The sequence below is a fragment of the Drosophila bipectinata genome, chromosome 3L (assembly GCF_030179905.1).
Source record: "Drosophila bipectinata strain 14024-0381.07 chromosome 3L, DbipHiC1v2, whole genome shotgun sequence".
NCBI classification, from domain to species: Eukaryota; Metazoa; Arthropoda; class Insecta; order Diptera; family Drosophilidae; genus Drosophila; species Drosophila bipectinata.
This window is the reverse complement of record NC_091738.1, coordinates 26,896,199-26,918,253: the sequence shown is the minus strand read 5'-3', so window position 1 is coordinate 26,918,253 and position 22,055 is coordinate 26,896,199. Positions and strand designations below refer to the sequence as shown.

The 22,055-nt window shown below is 40.8% G+C and overlaps 2 protein-coding genes across 8 annotated transcripts in view; one reads left to right on the top strand and one right to left on the bottom strand.

Moving 5' to 3' along the window:
- Window positions 1-22,055, bottom strand: part of LOC108119101 (aminopeptidase N) — a 408,837-nt gene that overhangs the window by 276,550 nt on the left and 110,232 nt on the right. The gene's annotated exons all lie outside the window — the stretch shown is intronic.
- LOC138926353 (uncharacterized) lies at window positions 14,150-16,058 on the top strand. Of its 2 annotated transcripts, none has more exons than XM_070280138.1 (2): window positions 14,150-14,969; window positions 15,026-16,058. In XM_070280138.1, the coding sequence occupies exon 2, from the start codon at window positions 15,253-15,255 to the stop codon at window positions 16,006-16,008; it is 756 nt and encodes a 251-aa protein (XP_070136239.1). In that variant the 5' UTR covers window positions 14,150-14,969; window positions 15,026-15,252; the 3' UTR covers window positions 16,009-16,058. The 2 variants fall into 2 exon arrangements, with proteins under 2 accessions (XP_070136239.1, XP_070136240.1); XM_070280139.1 differs by having other exon boundaries at window positions 14,150-14,992; window positions 15,073-16,058.

The following is a 22,055-nucleotide window of genomic DNA, read 5'->3' as shown; positions in this document are numbered from 1 at the left end:
TTGATTTAATCTTTCCCTATGATCATGTATTAGCATACGCGCTTCATTAAAGCACTCTACTAATATTTCAACGTGCTTCCTAACCGTATTCTTTTGAATGGGTCTATTCTGAGTTAGAGACTTGTACGATCTGTCAAAATTATTTTTAATTATTGATAACTCCTCGTACAATTTATTCCAATTCATGCCTTTAGATTAGCCATACTTTTGTAAAGAGAATTACGTAATATATTTTAATATTTATTTTCTATTATTTCATTTTCTTAGATTTTAGGTGTTTACATTTGTGTATAATACTTTTTGTTTTTTCTGGGTTTTTTCTTAGATTTTGTCCAGGTCATTTGCTTGACTCTGGAATTTTTTCTTTAAACATTTGTTGTGTAATTTATATAATTTTAGCAATACGCTTGCTAACATTATAATGACGATTATCATTAACAATATTGTAATTGTTTGAAGATCGATTTTTTCGGATTCAATTTTATTAACGACATTTGCCGTGGAATCTACAACTTTCGTGTATATGTTTTGTGTAATCTACAAACCCATTTTAGATATTGTATATGTTTTTATTTTTTCAATTTCTATTATATTTTTCTTTGAGTCATATTTTGTAATGTTACTTAATTTTTCTGGGAAGTAATAATCAGAATCATTTATTTGATCTGTTTTACTTATGCTATTACTCTCATTAAAAAAGGATTAAAATGTTCCATAAATTTTAGGAATTTATGCTATTTTTGAATTTATTTATTTTTTTCATTAGAAAGGAATTAAAATTTTACATAAATTTTAGGAATTTATGCTATTTTTTCCTTTGAATTAAAATTTTTTTTTTTAAATCTTAGTTTTTATCTAACATTTTTCCCTACCTATTATTTGTGCAGCTATACGGGCCATACTTTCAAATTGGGCAAAAGAGGTTCCGCTCAATTTTTCAAAAAATATTATATTATATAAAAAAAATATGCATCGCAGTGCAATAAAAAAATTTATGCAACGCCGTGCGTGGGTTAAAAAAATGTTTCTCCTCAGTTGATTTCCTTTTTTTTTCTCCACGTCAGCTGGTCGTCGCCGGTTTGGCTACGCTGACGTTCCCTCGGTGGCGCAGGAGGTGGCGTATTCCCGCACTCTATTTGCTGCTGCTGCTGTCCGGGGCCTTTTGGGACTCAGGCGTTACCGGTGCCGGTCCTCGCTCAGGTGTGGTTGCAGTGGGGGCTGTCCAGTGGTCCAGGGCAATCCTTCGGGCACGTCTTTTTTAGTTTCGGTAATGGCTTGGGTGATGGAGGTTTTGTTATTATTTTTTCATTAATTTTCCTTATCGGTACTGAGTGAGTGGCTGACCGTTTGTTACGATTATGCTGACACTAGCACTTTCTGTGTGCGGGCTAAGCCATAACGATCGGTTCATATTTCGGCCACTTAGGGTTTATGTTCGGGACTTTGGATTATGTAAACACTGCAACAAAGTGTTACAGTGCGCACCCTTTAAGTACTCTCGGTACAGTGGGTATTCAATATATGTGCATACTACAATTTTGCCATTTCTCCATTCGGTCGCCGTCTAGACCCGGGCTACAATTAGAGACTGCGGCTTATGTTCTTCCGAAGTTGGCAGGAAATCTGCCATCATATCCGATTTCGCAAGATCGTCTCAAGGGGCTGCCCGACATTCCCCTGGCGGACCCAAACTTCTTTGAGAGCTCCCAAGTCGATGCGTTATTAAGAGCTGACATTCTTCCGTCCATTCTTCTCGCAGCATCTTCGAGTTCCCCGCAGCATCGGTGACTCACTGGATCAGGGAGAGGTGCCCACACGGATCAGTTCGGAATCGGATTCAGGTTGCGAGCACAATTCTGTCTAGACTCCATCTTCAATTTACGCATCGCATCACACTGCACGGTGGCAATCAGCTGATGATCCGTCTGATCCGGGCCAAATTCTGGATTCCAAGATCATATTCAGCACGATTTCGCCACGCCCACGCAACGCCCAGTCACTGGAGAGCAGATGTTCTCGAGGTACACAATCCTATCGATGCCGAGTCTGCAATGGGAACCATCCATTGAAAAAGTGTCGGCGCTTCCTACGCCTTAGTGCCGAGGAGCGGCTCCGTGCGGTTCTCGTGCCTGGCCCACGAACACTCCGACGGATCATGTCGTCGTGGGGACGGCTGTAAGACGTGTGGTCAGGATCACCACACGCTGCTGAACCCCGTGACCAAGGAGCACCGGTCACGGAGCGCGGGAGACACTCCCGGCGCGGTTCGGGTACTTCTCGGCCTTCGTCCGCCAGTTTCCGGCACTCACAAGCCGATCCACGGCCATCGACTTCCCGGCGCTCGTCGGCACTTTCCGGCGCTTCTTCCGCCACTGGCTGGCAGTCGTCAAGCGCTCCACTGCTTTCGTCGCTGCTGAACCGGAACAGCGTCAACATCGGGACCCGGATCTTCGACACGGGGGCCTTCATCGACCCGTGTACGCCCTCTAGCTGCAGTGACGCATAGCTAGCAACGAGGGATCTGTTGCAACCCGAGCGATTGCAAGGGGGCCAGGATGTTTAGGTGTGGGGCCGTTGTGCCGCTCAGCTGAACTTAAGAGCGCATCCGCGCTGAAAAGCGCACCCGCGCTTAAAAGCTCATCCGTGCTGAAGAGCGCATCCGCGCTCGCCCCTCTATGCATTCTTCCTCTCTCGTCGGCCGTCGTCGATCGTCCGCTCTGGTTTATATTTACGTTTAGCGTTTATGCTTTCTAAGTTAAGTTCAGTACCATGTAAGCAGCGAAATAAAGCTGAACGCGTTGTTTTGATTTTACCAAAGACGCCCCCGACTTCTCATTTAATTCTTACTCCTGGAGTCTTTTGCGGCAACAACGCCCCACTACAACATACTTTATAGCGTCGAAGATGTCTCCTTCACTAAGTTGCACACTTTTGATCAAAATTATAATACTCTCTGCAAGGGTATAATTATGATCGCCCTCCCCCAGGCAGATACCTGTATCCGCCCCTGACGAGAGCAGCAGCAACATTGACATCATACAGCGCGCACAATCAAAAATCTTGAGAACTATAGGAGGGGCACCTTGGTATGTTCGCAATGAAAACATCCACCGGGATCTGGGCATCCTCGCAGTAAAAGACGAAATCCAGAAGCAAAAAGAGTCATACAAAAAAAAACTGTCTTCGCACCTAAATTTTCTCGCTCGGGTATTGACTCGAGTTTCTTGCGTATCCCTCCTGAGACGCAACGACCTCCCAACCCAGCAATCGATTTTTAGGGCCGTCTAACTCCGTATCAGTCAATATGACTGTTGGTTAAGTTAAAAATACTAACTTAAAAAATTCTTTAAGTTAAAAAATAACTTCGGGCGGAGCCGAAATTTTTAATACCCTTTTAGTTAAAACTGGATATACATATGTCGCAAACATCGGATATAGTTGGCCGATCCTTATGAGAATATCATAATAAAACCAATTACTTACAATAAAATATCTAAAAAAAAGTCCCAAGCTTCTATCTTCAAAAATACCAAAGTTGGTATTTCTACCAAAAACCCTTTCTGATCGTTCAGTTATATGGCAGCTATAGAATATAGTCTGCCGTTCCTTATGAAATTCGGCACGTCGTATAATTTTACCTAAAATAGTTTTAATGTAAAATTTCTTATGTAAACTCTCTAACTCTAAAAACACCAAAGTTATACCATTTTCGATCAATCAGTTATATGACAGCTATAGGATAGCTGTCGGTCGTTCCAACATATATACTGCGTGCAAAGGAAAGAAAGGAATGTGCATAGTTTCAAGTCGATAAAACTAGTTTTCGTAGAAAGTGACAGACGGACAGACAGACAGACGCACAGACGGACATGCTCATATCAACTGAGGAGGTGATCCTGGTCAAGAATATATATACTTTTTAGGGTCGGAGATGCTTCCTTCACTGCGTTGCACACTTTTGACAAAAATTAGAAGGGTATAAAAATGTTTCAAATGAATCAAAACTATAAAATTATTTGGCCTACTGCATCCAAGTATATTGTAATGTATGCTCGCTAGTGTTCCATTCCTTTAGTGTTTAAAAAAATCCTAATTTTACCAATCTAACTTACGTAACTAAATTAATTACGTTTTATTTTTTTTACCGCTGTTTAAATTTAACATTCCTTATGGATCAATCAAACTTTTTACATAAAAACTATCAGGCATGCTCCGGTTTTCACTTTCGGTTTTCGTTTTCGTTTTGAAAACGAAAACTAAAAAATTGGTGCTCCCATTTTCATTATTATTATTATTCCATCGCATGGAATTGGGAAATGTGAATTTAGGATATGAAAATCGTGTGGAATTATGTAATTGGTGGTCTGTATCTCTATAGAAACTAAACCTTGGGATTTTATTATTTCTTGACTTATGCCTTTTATGTCTATGATGTAATCATTTTGGACGTTTCGGAAATAATCCAAAGTTTCTTTTAGAATGGAAATGTCTGTGTCTATTAAAAATATAAGTTCTTTCCCAGTAGCTACATTAAAAAATGAAACGAATATATTTTGGCTGAGATTAATAGTGTGAACTCTCACTTCATTTATTGTTGAATATTTAAAGGGTTTTGGGAGTTTTCCGATGTGTTTTGGTTATTATTCTGTGTCATTCTTACATTGCCTTGGTTATTGCTATTGTGGCCTCGGTTTGAGTTACCACTGCCTTTATAGTTTCCTCTATTAGGGCCTCGCACTCTATTGTTATTCTGATAATTGTTGGTATAATTATCGTTGTTGTAGTTATTGCGATTGTAGTTATTGTGATTACCACGAAAACTACCTCTATAACTGCCACGTCCGCGATTTGAGCCGCGCTGTGGATAATTCTTATAATATAGGACAGTGTTTGACTGCCCAGTTGCTTCAGTGCAACTATTAACAAATTTGGAAACGGCTTCGTTCATTGCACTGAATGTGCCAGCTTGCATGATAAGTTTTACCTTATCGATTGTGCAGTTTTTAGTCATTGCTTTGACTGCATGCTGCATGGAATAATTCCTGGCAAGCTCTAAAGATAAACCATCTGATATATATGCACCTTCTAAGGCTTTCGTCATCTGCTCAATTTCTTGTGTGTATTGGTTAGCAGTTTTATTGCGCTGCTGTAGATTCATCAGCTTCGCTGATAATACCTCAACAGTTTCGGCTGTGACGTTGCTTCTTAGTCTAGCAATCACCTCAGTAATTGTTGTTTCATTACCGATTAGATTCCTGGCGACACCTTTTAGCTTTGTTTTAATAATGGAAATAGCTAATTCTTCGTGCTCGCCTTTTATTGATTGTATTATTTGTAAAGCATCAATGAAACTTGATAAATTTTCAGCCTTACCATCAAAAACTGGTATAAGCTTAGATGCTGTATTAATAAAATCAATATTTGATTGTGCCATTGTGATGGATTTATCTATTTTGTATTCTATGACACTCGAAGTATCTGAATCTGTAGAGTTATCCAGATCAGTGTATACCGCCGGAATAGTAAGATTATTCAAATCTTCATCTTCTATTTTGGGGTTTACTTTGGGAAACTCTTCTGACTCAGATTCGTTCGTTTCTGTTGATTCCGAGTAAGGTGCAGTGTCAACTGCTATTGGAGTGTTTAGAACGGTTGGTAATGATATTTCTAAACTGAACTTTTGTTTAATAAATATTAAATTAGATCGTAGTCGTATCAAAAGTTTCGATACCTTTGACCAATGATCTTGATTTAATCTTTCCCTATGATCATGTATTAGCATACGCGCTTCATTAAAGCACTCTACTAATATTTCAACGTGCTTCCTAACCGTATTCTTTTGAATGGGTCTATTCTGAGTTAGAGACTTGTACGATCTGTCAAAATTATTTTTAATTATTGATAACTCCTCGTACAATTTATTCCAATTCATGCCTTTAGATTAGCCATACTTTTGTAAAGAGAATTAAGTAATATATTTTAATATTTATTTTCTGTTATTTCATTTTCTTAGATTTTAGGTGTTTACATTTGTCTATAATACTTTTTGTTTTTTCTGGGGTTTTTTTTAGATTTTGTCCAGGTCATTTGCTTGACTCTAGAATTTTTTCTTTAAACATTTGTTGTGTAATTTATATAATTTTAGCAATACGCTTGCTAACATTATAATGACGATTATCATTAACAATATTGTAATTGTTTGAAGATCGATTTTTTCGGATTCAATTTTGTCGGGTCAAGCAGCACGGCGTTTAATGTTTATGTTTAAATAATGTTTAAATAATGTTTATGTAATGTTTAGTGTAATTATTAGTGTAATGTTTATTTATTAGGCTTAAGTTTGTACAAAGGCTTTGTTGATCGCAAGCCGACTCTTTCTCGGCCGCTCGACTCAACAAGCTTTCCATAGAGAGTTTTAGCTCGCAGTGTCTAGGTCGGGCCGCCCTCTCCATTATTCGAGAGCTTTAGCTTCGCAGTGACCAGTCGGGCCGCCCTCTCTGTACCTTACTTGAATCCCTGCATGCACCATAGCCGGTCTATCTGCGGATCATCCGGCTTGATCTGCATGCAGAAATAAACATTTTTATAACGTCATATTAAATACAAATTCTTTTATTTACGGCATTGAAAACGCTCAATGACCAAACGACATTTGCCGTGGAATCTACAACTTTCGTGTATATGTTTTGTGTAATCTACAAACCCATTTTAGATATTGTATATGTTTTTATTTTTTCAATTTCTATTATATTTTTCTTTGAGTCATATTTTGTAATGTTACTTAATTTTTCTGGGAAGTAATAATCAGAATCATTTATTTGATCTGTTTTACTTATGCTATTACTCTCATTAAAAAAGGATTAAAATGTTCCATAAATTTTAGGAATTTATGCTATTTTTGAATTTATTTATTTTTTTCATTAGAAAGGAATTAAAATTTTACATAAATTTTAGGAATTTATGCTATTTTTTCCTTTGAATTAAAATTTTTTTTTTAAATCTTAGTTTTTATCTAACATTTTTCCCTACCTATTATTTGTGCAGCTATACGGGCCATACTTTCAAATTGGGCAAAAGAGGTTCCGCTCAATTTTTCAAAAAATATTATATTATATAAAAAAAATATGCATCGCAGTGCAATAAAAAAATTTATGCAACGCCGTGCGTGGGTTAAAAAAATGTTTCTCCTCAATTGATTTCCTTTTTTTTTCTCCACGTCAGCTGGTCGTCGCCGGTTTGGGTACGCTGACGTTCCCTCGGTGGCGCAGGAGGTGGCGTATTCCCGCACTCTATTTGCTGCTGCTGCTGAGCCTTTTGGGCTCAGGCGTTACCGGTGCCGGTCCTCGCTCAGGTGTGGTTGCAGTGGGGGCTGTCCAGTGGTCCAAGGCAATCCTTCGGGCACGTCTTTTTTAGTTTCGGTAATGGCTTGGGTGATGGAGGTTTTGTTATTATTATACCCTTGCAGAGGGTATTATAATTTTGTCCAAAAGTGTGCAACGCAGTGAAGGAGACATCTCCGACCCTATAAAGTATATATATTCTTGATCAGGATCACCTCCTGAGTTGATATGAGCATGTCCGTCTGTCCGTCTGTCTGTCCGTCTGTCTGTCTGTCCGTTTCTACGCGAACTAGTCTCTCAGTTTTGAAGCTATCGTCTTGAAACTTTGCACACACCCTTCTTTCCTTTGCACGCAGTATATAAGTCGGAACGGCCCAGATCGGCTGACTATATCATATAGCTGCCATATATCTGATTGATCGGAAATGGTATAACTTTGGTGTTTTTAGAGTTAGAGAGTTCAAATTTAACAAGAGAGCTATTTTTGGCAAACCATTACGACATGCCAAATTTCATAAGGATCGGCCGACTATATCTTATAGCTGCCATATAACTGAACGATCGGAAATGACCCAACTTTCGTGTTTTTGAAGATAGGAAGCTGAAACTTAATACAGATTATATTTTTGGCCAGATGATCCAACCTACCAAATTTCATTAGGATCGGCCGACTATATCCTATAGCTGCCATATAAGTGAACAATCGGAAATGACCCAACTTTTGTGTTTTTGAAGATAGAAGTTTGGGACATTTTTAGGTTTGGTTTTTGTATTATAATAAATTGGGTAATATTATCATATTCTCATAAGGATCGGCCAACTATATCCGATGTTTGCGATATATATCCGGTTTTAACTGCAAGGGTATATAAACTTCGGCTCCGCCCGAAGTTAGCTTTCCTTTCTTGTTTTTTCATTAATTTTCCTTATCGGTACTGAGTGAGTGGCGTCAATTTTTGGGCTTTTATTTTTGTCACTCAATAATTTTTCTTTCAGAAAATATAGTTCTGATTGAAGTTTTTGGGCTGTAGCCCACGCGGGAGGTGGAGTGTTTACGTAGAGTAGCCACTTTAGGTGTGCTTCTCTTTTTTTTTATTTTTTTCGCAACTCCTCCGCGATTGCCCATTGCTTTCACTGTACTCACTCAGATTTTTTGTCGATTTTTTTTTCATTTTCGATTTTCCAGTAATTTTCCAGTTTATCCAGTTTATCCGGCTTTTTTTTTTTTTTGCTTATGCGAATCCTCCTGGGTATATTTTTTTTTTTTTTTTTTTCGCGGTCTTTCAGAATTTGGAAATGGCTTGTGCATCAATAAGAGCATCAGCTAGCATTCCGGTATTCATCATAAAGCTTAGAGGCCCAGACGACCGAGGGGCGCTCGAGAAACAATTTGTTAGTACATATTAAGCTAATTGAAATTTGTTAAGCTAAGAGGAGTTAGTAAGGAAATTTAAAATATTATTATATTTTAAATTAGAGGGACAGGAAAGAGATGTAATAGAGTAGAGACCATTGTAGTTCGAACATAATACCCTAAAAGGGTCATGCAGTGCATATGTCGAACTACAACGGCTAAGGAACAGAGGACTAAAGTTTCGAGTCCTTCTATTAGGAATGTTGAAATTTAAGCGTGTTAGTAAATGCTGGCTATCTACATCCCCGTTAATAAGGTTATGCAGAAAAACTACACCAAGCATTGTCCTACGATTTGTTAAACTAGGTAAGTTTATAAGTAAAAGTCTGCTACTGTAGGATGGAAGCTGAAGATTTGCATCCCAGTATAGACCTCTATGTGCAAATATTAAAAAGTTCTTTTGTACGGATTCTATGCGGTCCTTATGTACTCCATATTGGGGACTCCAGACACATGAACCGTACTCTAGTATCGGACGGACCAAAGAAATGAATAATGTTTTAGTTATATAGGGGTCATTAAATTCTTTTGACCACCTTTTAATAAAACCAAGGACTCCTTTAGCCTTATTAACCATTAAGGAAATATGGTCGGCAAATTTAAGTTTTATGTCTAATAGGATGCCGAGATCATTAACCTGGGTTAATTTTTCTAAGGCAATCCCATTAATGGAATACGTAGCTTGCAGAGGGCAAGAACGATAAAAAGACATATGCTTGCATTTTGATCCATTAAGTATTAGATCATTAGCCAAGCACCATTTTTGAAAGTTATCAAGGTCAGACTGAAGACTGCATTGGGCAGAGATGGATTTGTACTGAAGACAAAGCTTTACATCATCTTCATACATAAGAACTAGAGAGTTCGTTAAAGCAGGGGGCAAGTCGTTTATAAAAAGCGTAAATAGTAACGGGCCAAGATGACTTCCTTGAGGGACGCCGGATGTAGCGCGGACCAGACGGGACTGTATGTTTTTAAATAAGACTCTTTGTGTCCTTCCATCTAGGTAGCTGGAGATCCACGTTAAGAGGTCTTTAGGAAAACCCAGCATATTCAGTTTACTCAACAAAAGTGAGTGATTAACTGAATCAAATGCTTTGCTGAAGTCTGTGTAAATTACATCGGTTTGATATCCCTTACAAAAGCCGTCTATGACAAAGGATGTCAACTCCAATAAGTTTGTGGTGGTGGAGCGACGCTTAATAAAGCCATGCTGACAAGGAGTGATAATCGAAGAGCAAAGGTGTTGCAAATGAGGGGTAATTAATTTTTCAAATAACTTTGGAATTGCCGACAACTTAGAGATGCCTCTGTAGTTGGCAGCCTCGGACTTTTTCCCTTTTTTATGTAGGGGAATTATGAATGATTCCTTCCACTTAAGGGGAAAAATCGAGGTTTCCAAAGATAAGTTGAAAAGTCTTAGAAGAGGTTTGCACAGAGCCCTGGCGCAGTATTTTAGCACACAGCCTGGTACTCCATCGGGGCCTGGCGAATAAATGGGTTTGACCCTTAAAAGACCAGATAATAAGTTGTTCTCAGAAAAAGACGGACAGAAAATAAGATTTGTTGCTTGAATGTTATATGCGTAAGGCTGATCAGTCAATTTAGGAGGAGAATAAGTTGTTTGAAAAAATTCTGCGAATAGATCGGCAATGGCCTGATCCGAAGTCGCAGAAGAATTTTCAAACGTAAGCAGGGGTGAAAAAGATACGTGTTTACGCTTAGTGTTTACAAAATTATAAAACTGCTTTGGATCCTGAGTAAATTTTATCCGGCAGCGGTCAATATAATTCCTATAACATTCAGCGTTATGCACGGTAAAATTCGACCGAGCTAGTAGGTATCTTGAGAAATCAACACTACTGCAGGTTTTTTTATATTTAAGTAAAAGCTTATTTTTTTTATTTTTTAGGTTAGTGAGGCACCTTGTAAACCAAGGAGGATTTGTTGAAGCGGACGGATATTTCCAAGGCACACATGAGTCAAAAAATGTATTTAAAGTAAAATAAAATTTTTCTAAAGTGACATTAAGATCAGTGCACGCCAGAATATCAGACCAGTCAAATGTATCGATAAGGCTATTAAGTTTGTGGAAATCAGCTTTACGGAAACAGCGAATCTTATTTACCACGCTCGGAGACATCTGATCGATACCAGGAGTGGTTTCGATTGAGACCTCCAGCGTGGGGTGATATGGATCCTCTGGGGTTGAAAGGGGAAAGGCTCTGGAGAGAGCAGTACCATCAGGATCAGATACAAAACATAAGTCTAAGAGCCGACCTAGCGAATTTCTAACGTGATTGATCTGACCTAGGGACATGTCAAACATGCCCGCGGTGAAGTCATGGTAAGTTATAAGTGACAAAGATGGTGAGTTATCGACGTTGGACCACTTTAATTCTGGGATATTAAAGTCGCCCACCGCTACGAGTTGGTCACGATCCGTCATAAGATTAGAGACGTATCGAATAGCGGACAAATGCTGCCAATATGTGGGCGGTTCAGACATAGGAGGTATATATGAACATGTAATGTATAAAGCTTTCACGGACATAGTGATTTTAACGCAAATAAATTCTATGTCACCAAACTCTTGGGATTTCACCTCTTCAGAAGCAAAAGTAGAGTCTACCGAAATGAGGACTCCACCTCCTCTTCGCTGAGATCGATCCCGTCTAAAAGTGGTGTACTTACTTGGAAAAACTTCGGAGCTAAAGATCTCCGGATTTAACCAAGTTTCTGTAAATGCTATTATATGGGATGCAAAGAAAGAACTATCAGAATATAGCTTGGGGAGTTTGCTACGTAGCCCCCTAGTATTCTGATAGGTAAGAGTTAGTGAGGAAACTAGTTTTTTGGGTTAGTGGCCAAAGAAGAGGTGGAGGGTTGGTCAGTGGTTCCGATATTGGGAAGTCTCACTCCCACTGGTTTATTAACTTTTTTTTTACGGAACTAGGTTGATGTTCTTGGACGAAAAGATTCTCTGGCCAAAAACTGGGAGAACAAATCGTCTTGAACATCAGCGCGGGCACACGAATCTTGAAAGAAGACGTGCGCCTTGTATAACTATATTTAAATTTTTGTATGTCCTCCACCTTTATATCGGCTTTAGTTTTGGCTTTGATATAAGCCGAGATATCAATCTCTGAAGTATCAGGGGCAAGCCGAGAAACAAATATATGTTTCGATGGAGGAATCTAAGAATGTAAGGGTTTTGGTGTCGCAGGTACAAGAACTGCAGCATCAGTCGGTGCCGGTGGTCCGGACTGTGGAATACCCTTTTGGGTGACCCTAATGGGGGTTTCGTTCCCTAGGACCTGTGGCATCACTTGAAGGGATGCCATGGCGGACATATCGGACAATTGCTCATTATCCCTGAGAAATTCTGACGAATTTTTCTCAGTTCTAGCCCTTGGGGTGGCCAGAGATATAAGCGGCTGCATTAATGTCGGCTGAGCAGGCTGAGGCGGATCAGAAACAGCGGATTTCTTACGCTTAGGGGACTCATTTAGCAGCTGAAGGCCACTAAATTGAGTGTCAAGCGCACAGAGCTGGTCATTGATTTTACGAAAACCAGTGATCAGCTCTTTAAATCCATTTTTGGTCTGTTTCATGAACGACCTCATTTCGCCTTGCACAGCACGACAATTTTCGCAACAATAATGTATCCCAGACCTACGGGAAATGGCATCCGAAACTGATGCGGTAAAACCGGCACACTTGGCGTGCACGACGTTTTCACATAACCAGCAATGGATACTAGGCTGGGTTGTGGAAATTGTCTTGTTGCAAGACTTAATGGCACAGACCAGTTTAAATTCCATTTTATTTATTATTTTTTTTTTTTTTTATTTAATAAGACAAAAATTAATATTTAAAAAGTTAAAAAACACAATACCTTGAACCACTGTGCTAAACAAGAAGCCGAAGCGGGAGCTTTGAAAGAGTGCAAAAGAGAAATGCAGAAATATAGATAAGCCGGGGAAGAAGCAGAGCTGAGCTATGCTTGGAATAGAATTTAGACAAATTATTAATTCGATTCCAAATATACCACAGCACTCGCGAAGCGATACGGTTTAGGCTTTAAGATTGTTATGATTCACAAGATTTAATTCACAAAGTATGTAAACACCGGTTTACCAATATTTGTCAAAAACGCAGTGCGCACAAAAAAAAAAACACGACCGTTCGCTTGAAAGAAAGAGAGGGAAGTCATATCCCTTTTAATCCCTCGATGTCCTTCGATGTTCCATCGCTGTCACGGTCGCCATGTGATCAAAGGATATTACTAAGAGTTAAGTTTGGTTGGTTCTTATTTGGAAGGAGCAGCTGAGGTGCCGCTCCAACGATCAAAATGTCTCTGTTCTTTTACAATATTTCTTAAGTCTAAGTAAGGCTAAGTCTCGTAGCAGCGCTGCTCGCAGGCGGCGGCAGAGACGGCTATGTACTTATGTATAAAGGAATATAATAATATACGTTGTTATGCGCTCTCAAGTGGAGGCGCGAGGGGTATGCATATGCTGACCGTTTGTTACGATTATGCTGACACTAGCACTTTCTGTGTGCGGGCTAAGCCATAACGATCGGTTCATATTTCGGCCACTTAGGGTTTATGTTCGGGACTTTGGATTATGTAAACACTGCAACAAAGTGTTACAGTGCGCACCCTTTAAGTACTCTCGGTACAGTGGGTATTCAATATATGTGCATACTACATCTCCCTCCTTTTGAAAAATAACGTAATATAATGAAGTTATTTTTATAATTCTAATTAATAATCTTTTTTTTTTTTTTTTTTTTTTTTTTGAGTTTATGTTAGAACCATAGAAAATGAAATTATTAAAAGAATATGTGTATTTATTTATCTATGTATGTGTGTCTTTGTATGGCCATACTAAGTGCAATTTATGAAATAAAGATTTTTAATCTATCCTTATGAACTGTTTGTTTTTTATGTTTATTATTTGTTATTACTATGTTATCTCTATCTCCTATTTCCTTTACTATATACGGACTTGTATATTTAGGATCTAACTTATGACCTGTCTCGTTTTTTAATAAAACTTTGTCACCTACTGATATATCTATATCCCTTACTTTATGATCGTATAAAAGTTTATTTCTATTCTTATTTGCTTCTAACATAACTCTAGCTCTTTTATAGGCTACTTCTAATCTATACTTACTCTCCTTAGCATAGTCATTTAAGGAGAAAAAATAGTCTTTTTCTCGGAAAATTTTACAGGTTATGAATTTGTTCATTCAAAGTCAAATACTGTTGATAGTTTCTTTACTAACAAAAAGCTGTCGTCTATGACCGCTGAACTTTTAGCCTTGGAAAAAGCCATTGATTTTGCAATTTCTAACTGCTTCTCAAAGATAGCCATACTGACGGATAGCCTTGGCGCTATACAAACTCTACAAAATAACGGCTCCAACAATTATATTGCCCAGGAAATATTCTCCAAAATCGAAAATTGTCCCACGCTCTCAAAGGTTGTAGTTCACCACATACCCAGCCATGCAAATATTTGGGAAAACGAAATTGCTGATAGAGCAGCAAAAAACGCTTCTATACACGGCTCCTTCAAATATGTTAGATGGACATTGAGTGATGCGATCAACTATATTTTTCATTATATTCAAGATGATTGGGAAAGAGACTATAACGTTTTCTCTATGGAACGTAATAAAGGCTATTCAAACTTTAGGCCTTTCATCACCAAGAAACCCTGGTTCTATAAAACGGATATTTTCGACCGTTTAGACACAAAACAATTAAATAGAATCCTTAGCGGACATGCGTTCGATAAGTTCACTTTATCCAAAATGAATATTTTTGACAATGCTCTTTGCGACACATGCAATGCAGTGGAAAATATTTCACATCTTATTTTAAATTGTACAAAATACTCAAGCATTCGCCGCCATTTTCCAACACTTTTAAAATATAATGATATTTATCGCTTCTTTGTAAATGAACCAATCGACAACTACATATCGATAACGTCGTTCTTAAAGCAAGCCAAAATTAATTTATAAAAATTATTGTCTTTAATGCAAGCGCAATTTTTTAGATCTCCTGAAATAAGATTTCATACATTGGCTGTGGCGTTAACCCGTCTAAACGGGGAGGCCAAATAATCCTTCCACTACAGGAAGTAACTTAATATAAAAAAAAAAAAAAAAAAAAGGAGAGGGAAGAGAAAACTGCGGTACGCTAGCCAATTAAGTAAATGTAAGAACTAAATAGATACTGTAATTATTCCAGAATAAAACGAACGAATCGAACTACAACTATTTGTCCGTTTGTTAAAGGCATTCCCCGTGATCGGCCAAGCGGCGACATTAACTTTTATTCGCACTCTGCATGATGCCCACGAAGCACTCGCCCCGGCAGAGCAACGTAGGAGCCATTATGGAGCAGCTTCGACACGGACTCTGGAGCCAAGGAGCAACCAAAGCGAAGGATCCTTCACGGTATGCTGACCACCGCAGATGTTGCCCTATATGGGAGGGACAACACCAGATCAGGGACTGCAAGGAGTTCAACAGCGCTGCCACAACGACGCGGATCGAGTCCACGAGGATGCTGAGGCTATGCTTCTCGTGTCTGGAGCCCGGACACATGTCCCGGTTCTGCAGGAAGAGCCGCGGATGCAACGTGAGGCATCACTACCTTCTCCACGAGTCACCTGGACATCCCAGACGGCCGCCAGTCGCAGATGGAGGAAGCAGGAGAGAATGCCACGACCAGTGGATTCCAACGAGAGGAGCCGTCCTACGTTAGCTGCAGTTATAGACGCAGGGCGTGAGCAGGATGAAAGGCGATCGACGTGTGACCGCCAGGAAGTGAGCTGCGTGGAGTCGATTGGATGCCATCAACTATTCCGGATTCTTCCCGTAACGCTGAACGGTGAGAATATGCAGATCGACACCTATGCACTGCTGGATGAAGGATCGTCTGTCAGGCTCATCGACGACGAACTCATCCTAAACCTGAAAGGTGAGAGTCGCCAACTGAACGTGCAGTGGTTTGGTGGGAAATCTGCCAAAGAGCACACGAAAGTGGTCAACCTGCAGATCAGTGAGGCGGGCAAGCCAAAGCGCCATGGGCCGAAGAACGTGTACGGAGTAGCCAACTTGAACCTTTCGATGCAGAGCCTGAGTCGGGAGGATGTAAGGGCAGTGAAGGCGAATGCGCGTCTACCTGAGAAACCGTACAACAATGCGACGCCAAGGATCCTAATTTGACTGGATTATGCTCATCTTGGAACAACTCTCAAAACAAGAAGCTATGGATCTAGAGGACCATTCGCAGCAGCCACCGCACTTGAATGGGTGGTGTATGGACCGGTAAACGGAAAGGCGATCTCATCGCTCCAGAGTTCGTGCCTCCTAGCCGTGCCCCAGGACAATCTTCTAAAGCAAGAACACGGTGTGGCGATCAGCAACTGCGTGTTATGGACGGACTCAAAAACTGTGTTGCACTGGATAAGCAGCACCCAACGGAGAAACAAACAGTTCGTCGGCAACCGGGTGGCAGAGATCTTGGAATCCACGGAGGCGTCCCAGTGGAGATGGACGCAAGTCTGCCGAAAACGTGGCAGATGACGCGACGAGGTCGCGCAAGGCCGTGGACCTCAGCATCGATTCGCGATGGCTAAGTGGTTCACCATTTCTACAAGGACCAGAGGAGAGCTGGCCAAGATCGAGCGAAGGATGGATCCCTCCGACGATGGACGAAGAGGAAATGAAATGTGAGCTTGCCTTGGTGATGGTAAACTTCCTTGCAGAGGTTTTCAAATTACAATCGATGTAGCAGATGAGCGTGCAGCATCACCACGAAAGGATGTGCCACCAAAACACGGAGGCAACCATCGGAGCGATCCGGCAGAAGTTCTGGATCACGAACTTACGGAGGCTGCTACGAAAGGTGGGGAGCAAGTGCAACGTTTGCAAATTGCGAAGAGCATGACCAACTCAGCCCGAGATGGGACCCCAGCCAGAGGACCGGCTGGAGGCCAACGGATGGCCCTTTAAGTTCACCGGTTGGACTATTTTGGACCACTACCAGTGACGGTGGACCAGGAGGCTCCACTGACACCCAACGATTTGCTATAGGGAGCACCCGATGTCCAGATCTTCCCAAGGATGACGGACAGGAGCCCGAGAAGTGCGCTACCAGTAAGCAGCGGCGCATAGCGAGGATGATGCGGGATCGATTCTGGAAGCGATGGGTGCATGAGTACCTGCCGACTCTTGTGCGCAGGGAGAGATAGTGCAAGCTCGTCGAGCCCATTCGTCGAGGAGACCTGGTGTTCGTCTGTGATCCAGCCATACCACGAAGGGAGTGGAAACGAGGCTTCGTGGAGGAGGTGTTCACCGACAGAGATGGAGTACCTCGTTGAGCGGCAGTGAGGACTAACGATCGAGCCATGACAATTCGTCCCGCTTCGAAGCTAGTTGTCCTGGACGTGGTGAATGCGGCTGCTTCACGGGGGTAGGGATGTCGCGGAACGGATCAGGGCTATCGATAGTCAGGATTTTTATGAAGTCAGTATTATTATGAAGTTTGGTATTTTAGTTTAGGTTATTTGGCCGCACTAAAATCGGGTAAAAAGGAAAACAATATTTGGCGATCAATTACACCGATTTGCGCCATCACAAGGAGAGGGAAGAGAAAACTGCGGTACGTTAGCCGTAAATTATGTAAATGTAAGAACTAAATAGATATTGTAATTATTCCAGAATAAAACGAACGAATCGAACTCCAACTATTGGTCCATCGTTTGTTAAAGGCATTCCCCGTGATCGGCCAAGCGGCGACAATACTAGTAAATGTCAACGCAGTGAAGTACGTTCGGTAGATTAGGACATTGAACGCAAGCCTCAATTGCTTTAAAATCCAAAGCGATGATGAGGTAAGTTTATTAAATGTCGAGTGGGTGGGCGCGAACTATCATTAGTAACTGACTCAGAAGTGGTCACTTCTTCAGATAAATAAAGCAACCGTTTTCAATGTTCGATCAAATTTAGCGAATCAGTTCAGAGGATATGCTTTACGCGAATTTCTGCAAGTAATTTGCGTTTCCGAGGCTCCTATATCAATAATTCAGAATCCGGAGGTGTTTGCTTCATTTTTCGTAATAAAAAACGGAACGCAATCAGTACTCGGAATGTCTCGAGTTTTACGTCTCGGGCTCAAAGTCAGGGAAATAGGAAAATGTACGTTTCCAAGGTGGAAAGAATAACCGGTGAAGTTATCAATAAATTCAAACGCTAAACCAATTCAGTAACCAAAGAGACGAATACTAATTGGACTGGAGGATAAAGTAACATCAAAATTGAAAGAAACTCTTGCTCTTGAAATCGTTGAACGAGTAACAGGCCATTCTTCCTGGATATCGTCTATGGCCATTTCATCTAAAGAGAATGGCAACGTCAGAATATGCATAAAGCGCCAAATATTTCAAACGACTAGACCTCAAGAGGGCATGTTACCAGTAAGTGTTAGATTAGAGCATAACCACTTTCATTACCCTACTTGGGCTATTCAGGTGCAAAAGACTTATGTTTGGCGTTTTTAATTTTTCAAAGAAGGCTTTGGGAACTCTAAGCATAATGTAAGAATGTAATGAACGATATCATTATTTTTTAAACAAGTGAGAAGGACCATGACAAAGCTGTTCAGAAAGTCAAAGATGCTCCAGGGAAAATAACTTTACGTTAAACGAGGGAAAATGTGTTTGGAAAACACAAGAAGTTAAATACCTAGGTCATATACTGACGTATAAAGGCATCGAGGTAGATCCTTAAGGGGTCCAAACGATCCTCTCATTTAGAGATCCCAAAAACAACGAGGAGACCCGAAGTAGTTTTTTAGGGCTTGTTACTTATGTTGGTAAATTTATACCCGACCTGTCGAATTTCACAGAGCCCTTAAAGAAACTGTTGAAAAAATAGAGCAAATTCAATTTGAGCAAAATAGAAAAGAAAGCTTTTGAAAATTTAAAGCAACATTTGGCTAGAATACATAGTGTATCATATTTCGAGCCCTGTAGCCCTAGAGTACTAATTCAATTTGAAACAACCGATGAACTTAAAATAATTTCTTTTGCAAACCGTAGCTAATCCGAGGTAGAGAAACGGTACTCTCAGACCAAACAAGTCTCGATTTAGTATGGGCGGTTTAAAAGTTATATTTTTGTTTAGCCGGATTAGAATTCGAGTTGGTGACCGATCACAAGCGATTAGAAACTATTTTCAAACCAACCTCATAACCATTGTCACGAATAGAACGTTGGCTGTTGCGTTTCCAAGCGTTCAAATTCAATGTGATTTATAAAGCTTTATGTTAGGAAAGATCCTGTTACCGGGAACACGACCAGTTATCCCAAAAAGTTTGCGGAAAAGATTCCTAGAACTAGCTCACGAAGGACACCCCGGTGAGTCGGCCATGAAGCGTCGATTGAGAGTGAAAGTGTAGTGGCTACGCATCGATCGAAATGTGGAAAATTATTTGTAGTCATGCAAAGATTGTGTGCTAGTATCTCAACCAAGGCCGGTTCCGATGCAGAGAACTGTTTACCCAACAAGCCCATGGAGCTCCATAGCAAGTGACTTACTAGGTCCAGTCCAAAATGGCAAAAATGTCCTAGTGTTCGACTATTATTTCAGGTATATGAAAATCAAATTTTTACAATTATCGGGGCCATGAAAAAAATATTTTGTCGATTGGGTTTCCCGAGCTATCTACGAACGGATAGCGGTAGACAAGACATCATTTCGATATTCGAAAAATATTGCGGTATAAATGGCATCATTTTAATTAGGACTCCACCACATTGGGCTCAGCCGAAAAACCACCGGCACGGATAGAACTTTGGCTATTAGAATTTGAAAATATGAACCGATCACTGATGAATGCCAGCCACTTAAAAAAAATAAAAAAAAAAAAACCCGTGTATGTGAATGTTTGACACGCATACATAGAAAGATCAATTCAAGCGCAGGTCAACCTTCTTCAACGCGCTCCTTTTAAAGACTGAGAAACAGAAAGCGTAAGAACGATGAGCGTAAGAAAGAGAGTAAGAGCTCGCTCTGGGGCCTGTTGGGGCAAGAAATTTTTGCGTCCATTTTCATTGTATGAAATGGGTTGTCTATATGCTGTATGGTTAGTGATAGCAATTATAGGATTGTCCCAAAGTAGAATCTGTAGGAAGTCCCAGACCTTCTATCTTCAAAATCATAAATGTTAAGACATTTCCGAGCGACCAGCTATAAGGGAACTATAGGATATGATCGGACGAAATTTATAAAATTTGGTAAAAAAAAAAGCAATTGCCGTAAAAAAAAAGCGCTAAAGGATAAAGTCGCAAACCCCAGCCGATTACAATTATCCTCCTCCTTATAGTCAAACTCTAACCCTCAGCGGAGAACCCTCTACCAGGAGAAAGTCAGACAACCGCGAGAAAGGTGGCTTCCCAAAAAAAAACCGTCCCTACGTACTGATATTTGCTGCAAATACGGGAAGCCAAATCGGGAAGCTAAAGGAAGTTAGGAAAGGGTTAAAAAAGTTTAGACGGACGGCCAACGGAGACCTCCTCTTTCAGCTAGATGCAACCGAGGGAGAACCGAAAATACCCAATGCGTAGCGCTAAGCCTAATCGAGCATTGCGAGAGAGCGAGAAATGTGTAGACTTAGCATTGATTTAGTCCGTTCAAGAAAGTAAGGAGCCAAACCAACATCCTGGACTCCTAGCAAACTGCGCTAATCTGGGTTCCCGGCAGCCAACCTTAAAATTTATCTTGCGAAAGTCTCCCTTTCGTAGACTGCGAGCTCAATAGGCGGAGTTCGCTGAGAAAAGGAATTTTTCTTTAAAAAAAACTATGCTTTCTGGAGATGAGCGACGCTGCGGAACAGGGTCCGTGGGGAAAAACATACCAGAAAGTTGTTAAAAATGAAAACGAATGAAGCCTTTACCACCTAATGAAACCTAGACTAAGAATCATATCGTTAAGCACCTGTTGCCGACGCTAAACTATGCAGCCCATTTCGATAAGAACAAGGCGGCGGTGTCAGCCTCGGTTGAGGATAAAACTATCCTGGAGATAGCGCAGGTCACAACCCCGATGAAGAGCGGCAAAGCACCCGGTACCAAGCTAGAACTTTTAGCAAATGCTCAAAACAGGGCGTCTTCCCTCAGAGGTGGAAGGTACAAAGCCTTGTGCTCCTACCGGAAAGATCGGCCTAAAAATCCGTCCCATATGCCTATATATACAAAAGTTAATTAAATTATGGGGTGGTATATTATATTATGGTGTATCCCTCGCTGATGGCGGAGTCGTCACAGGTGTAAGAGATGAGTATAGTGTAGTAGGGTGAACTAGGGTGTAGTCGCCCCTGGCAGTTGCCGAGGGGGTTGCTTCTCCTTGTACGTAGTAAGCGATGATTGGGTCCCTGGCGGTTACCTATGAATGAATTTACTATTTAACGGCTGTGCCGGAGTATGGGAAAAATGCCTTCTTTATCGAATGAAGCGCAAGTAAAAACTGAAACTTAAAGCTAACAAAAATGTATTTCATAGCGGCCACGCAAATATGCAGTGTTCGCCGGCTATGCATGGCCTCCGGCCAGACGCTGTGTCAGCATTTTGGCCAGAGCGAGCTCTTAAATAATCGGACATTGCCGTTGCGCGGTTAACTTCAGTTAACTACTACTCTTCAGGAATGAGGCCGTCGTCGGCCGACCCTATTTGGGCAATCATTTCTTTTAGCTCGGGCCTGAGTGACTCGCCGATAGGTCAAGCCGATGCAAATCAAAGCGCAGCATCAATTGTTCCCGCTATGAATATCATCTGATATAATTGATGGTGGTCAATCTTCTCCCTGAATTCCTTTTTTGTTCCAGATTACGTTCTCTCAGTCGGTGAAGGTAAGGAAGACTGAGAACGTTACGTTCCATAGTGACGTTCAGGGAAGGCGAGCTGGCCACTCCTGGATCCCTCTTCTGGGCTGCATCATGATTGACCAATCGGGTTTCGTTGACGATGGCACCTTCTGCAAAGGCGACAAGACATGGACACAGGTGCCATTATCCACACACACGTGAGCCGAGCGATCATTTATATTTACAATCCCCTCATCAACGTAAGTAATGGAGTGTAAATCGCTTTAATGAATCTCGCAATGCGCCATGCCTTCAGCGTGGAGTCTTTGAGCGCATGATCTTTTTCGCGCCAGCTGGCAAAATGTAGCCCCTGATGTCGCAGAGCAATTTCTTACTGTATTGATGGTAC

Coding starts and splice junctions, on each gene's coding strand:
- LOC138926353 (XM_070280138.1), top strand. CDS start 15,253: ATGTTGCCCTATATGGGAGGGACAACACCAGATCAGGGACTGCAAGGA.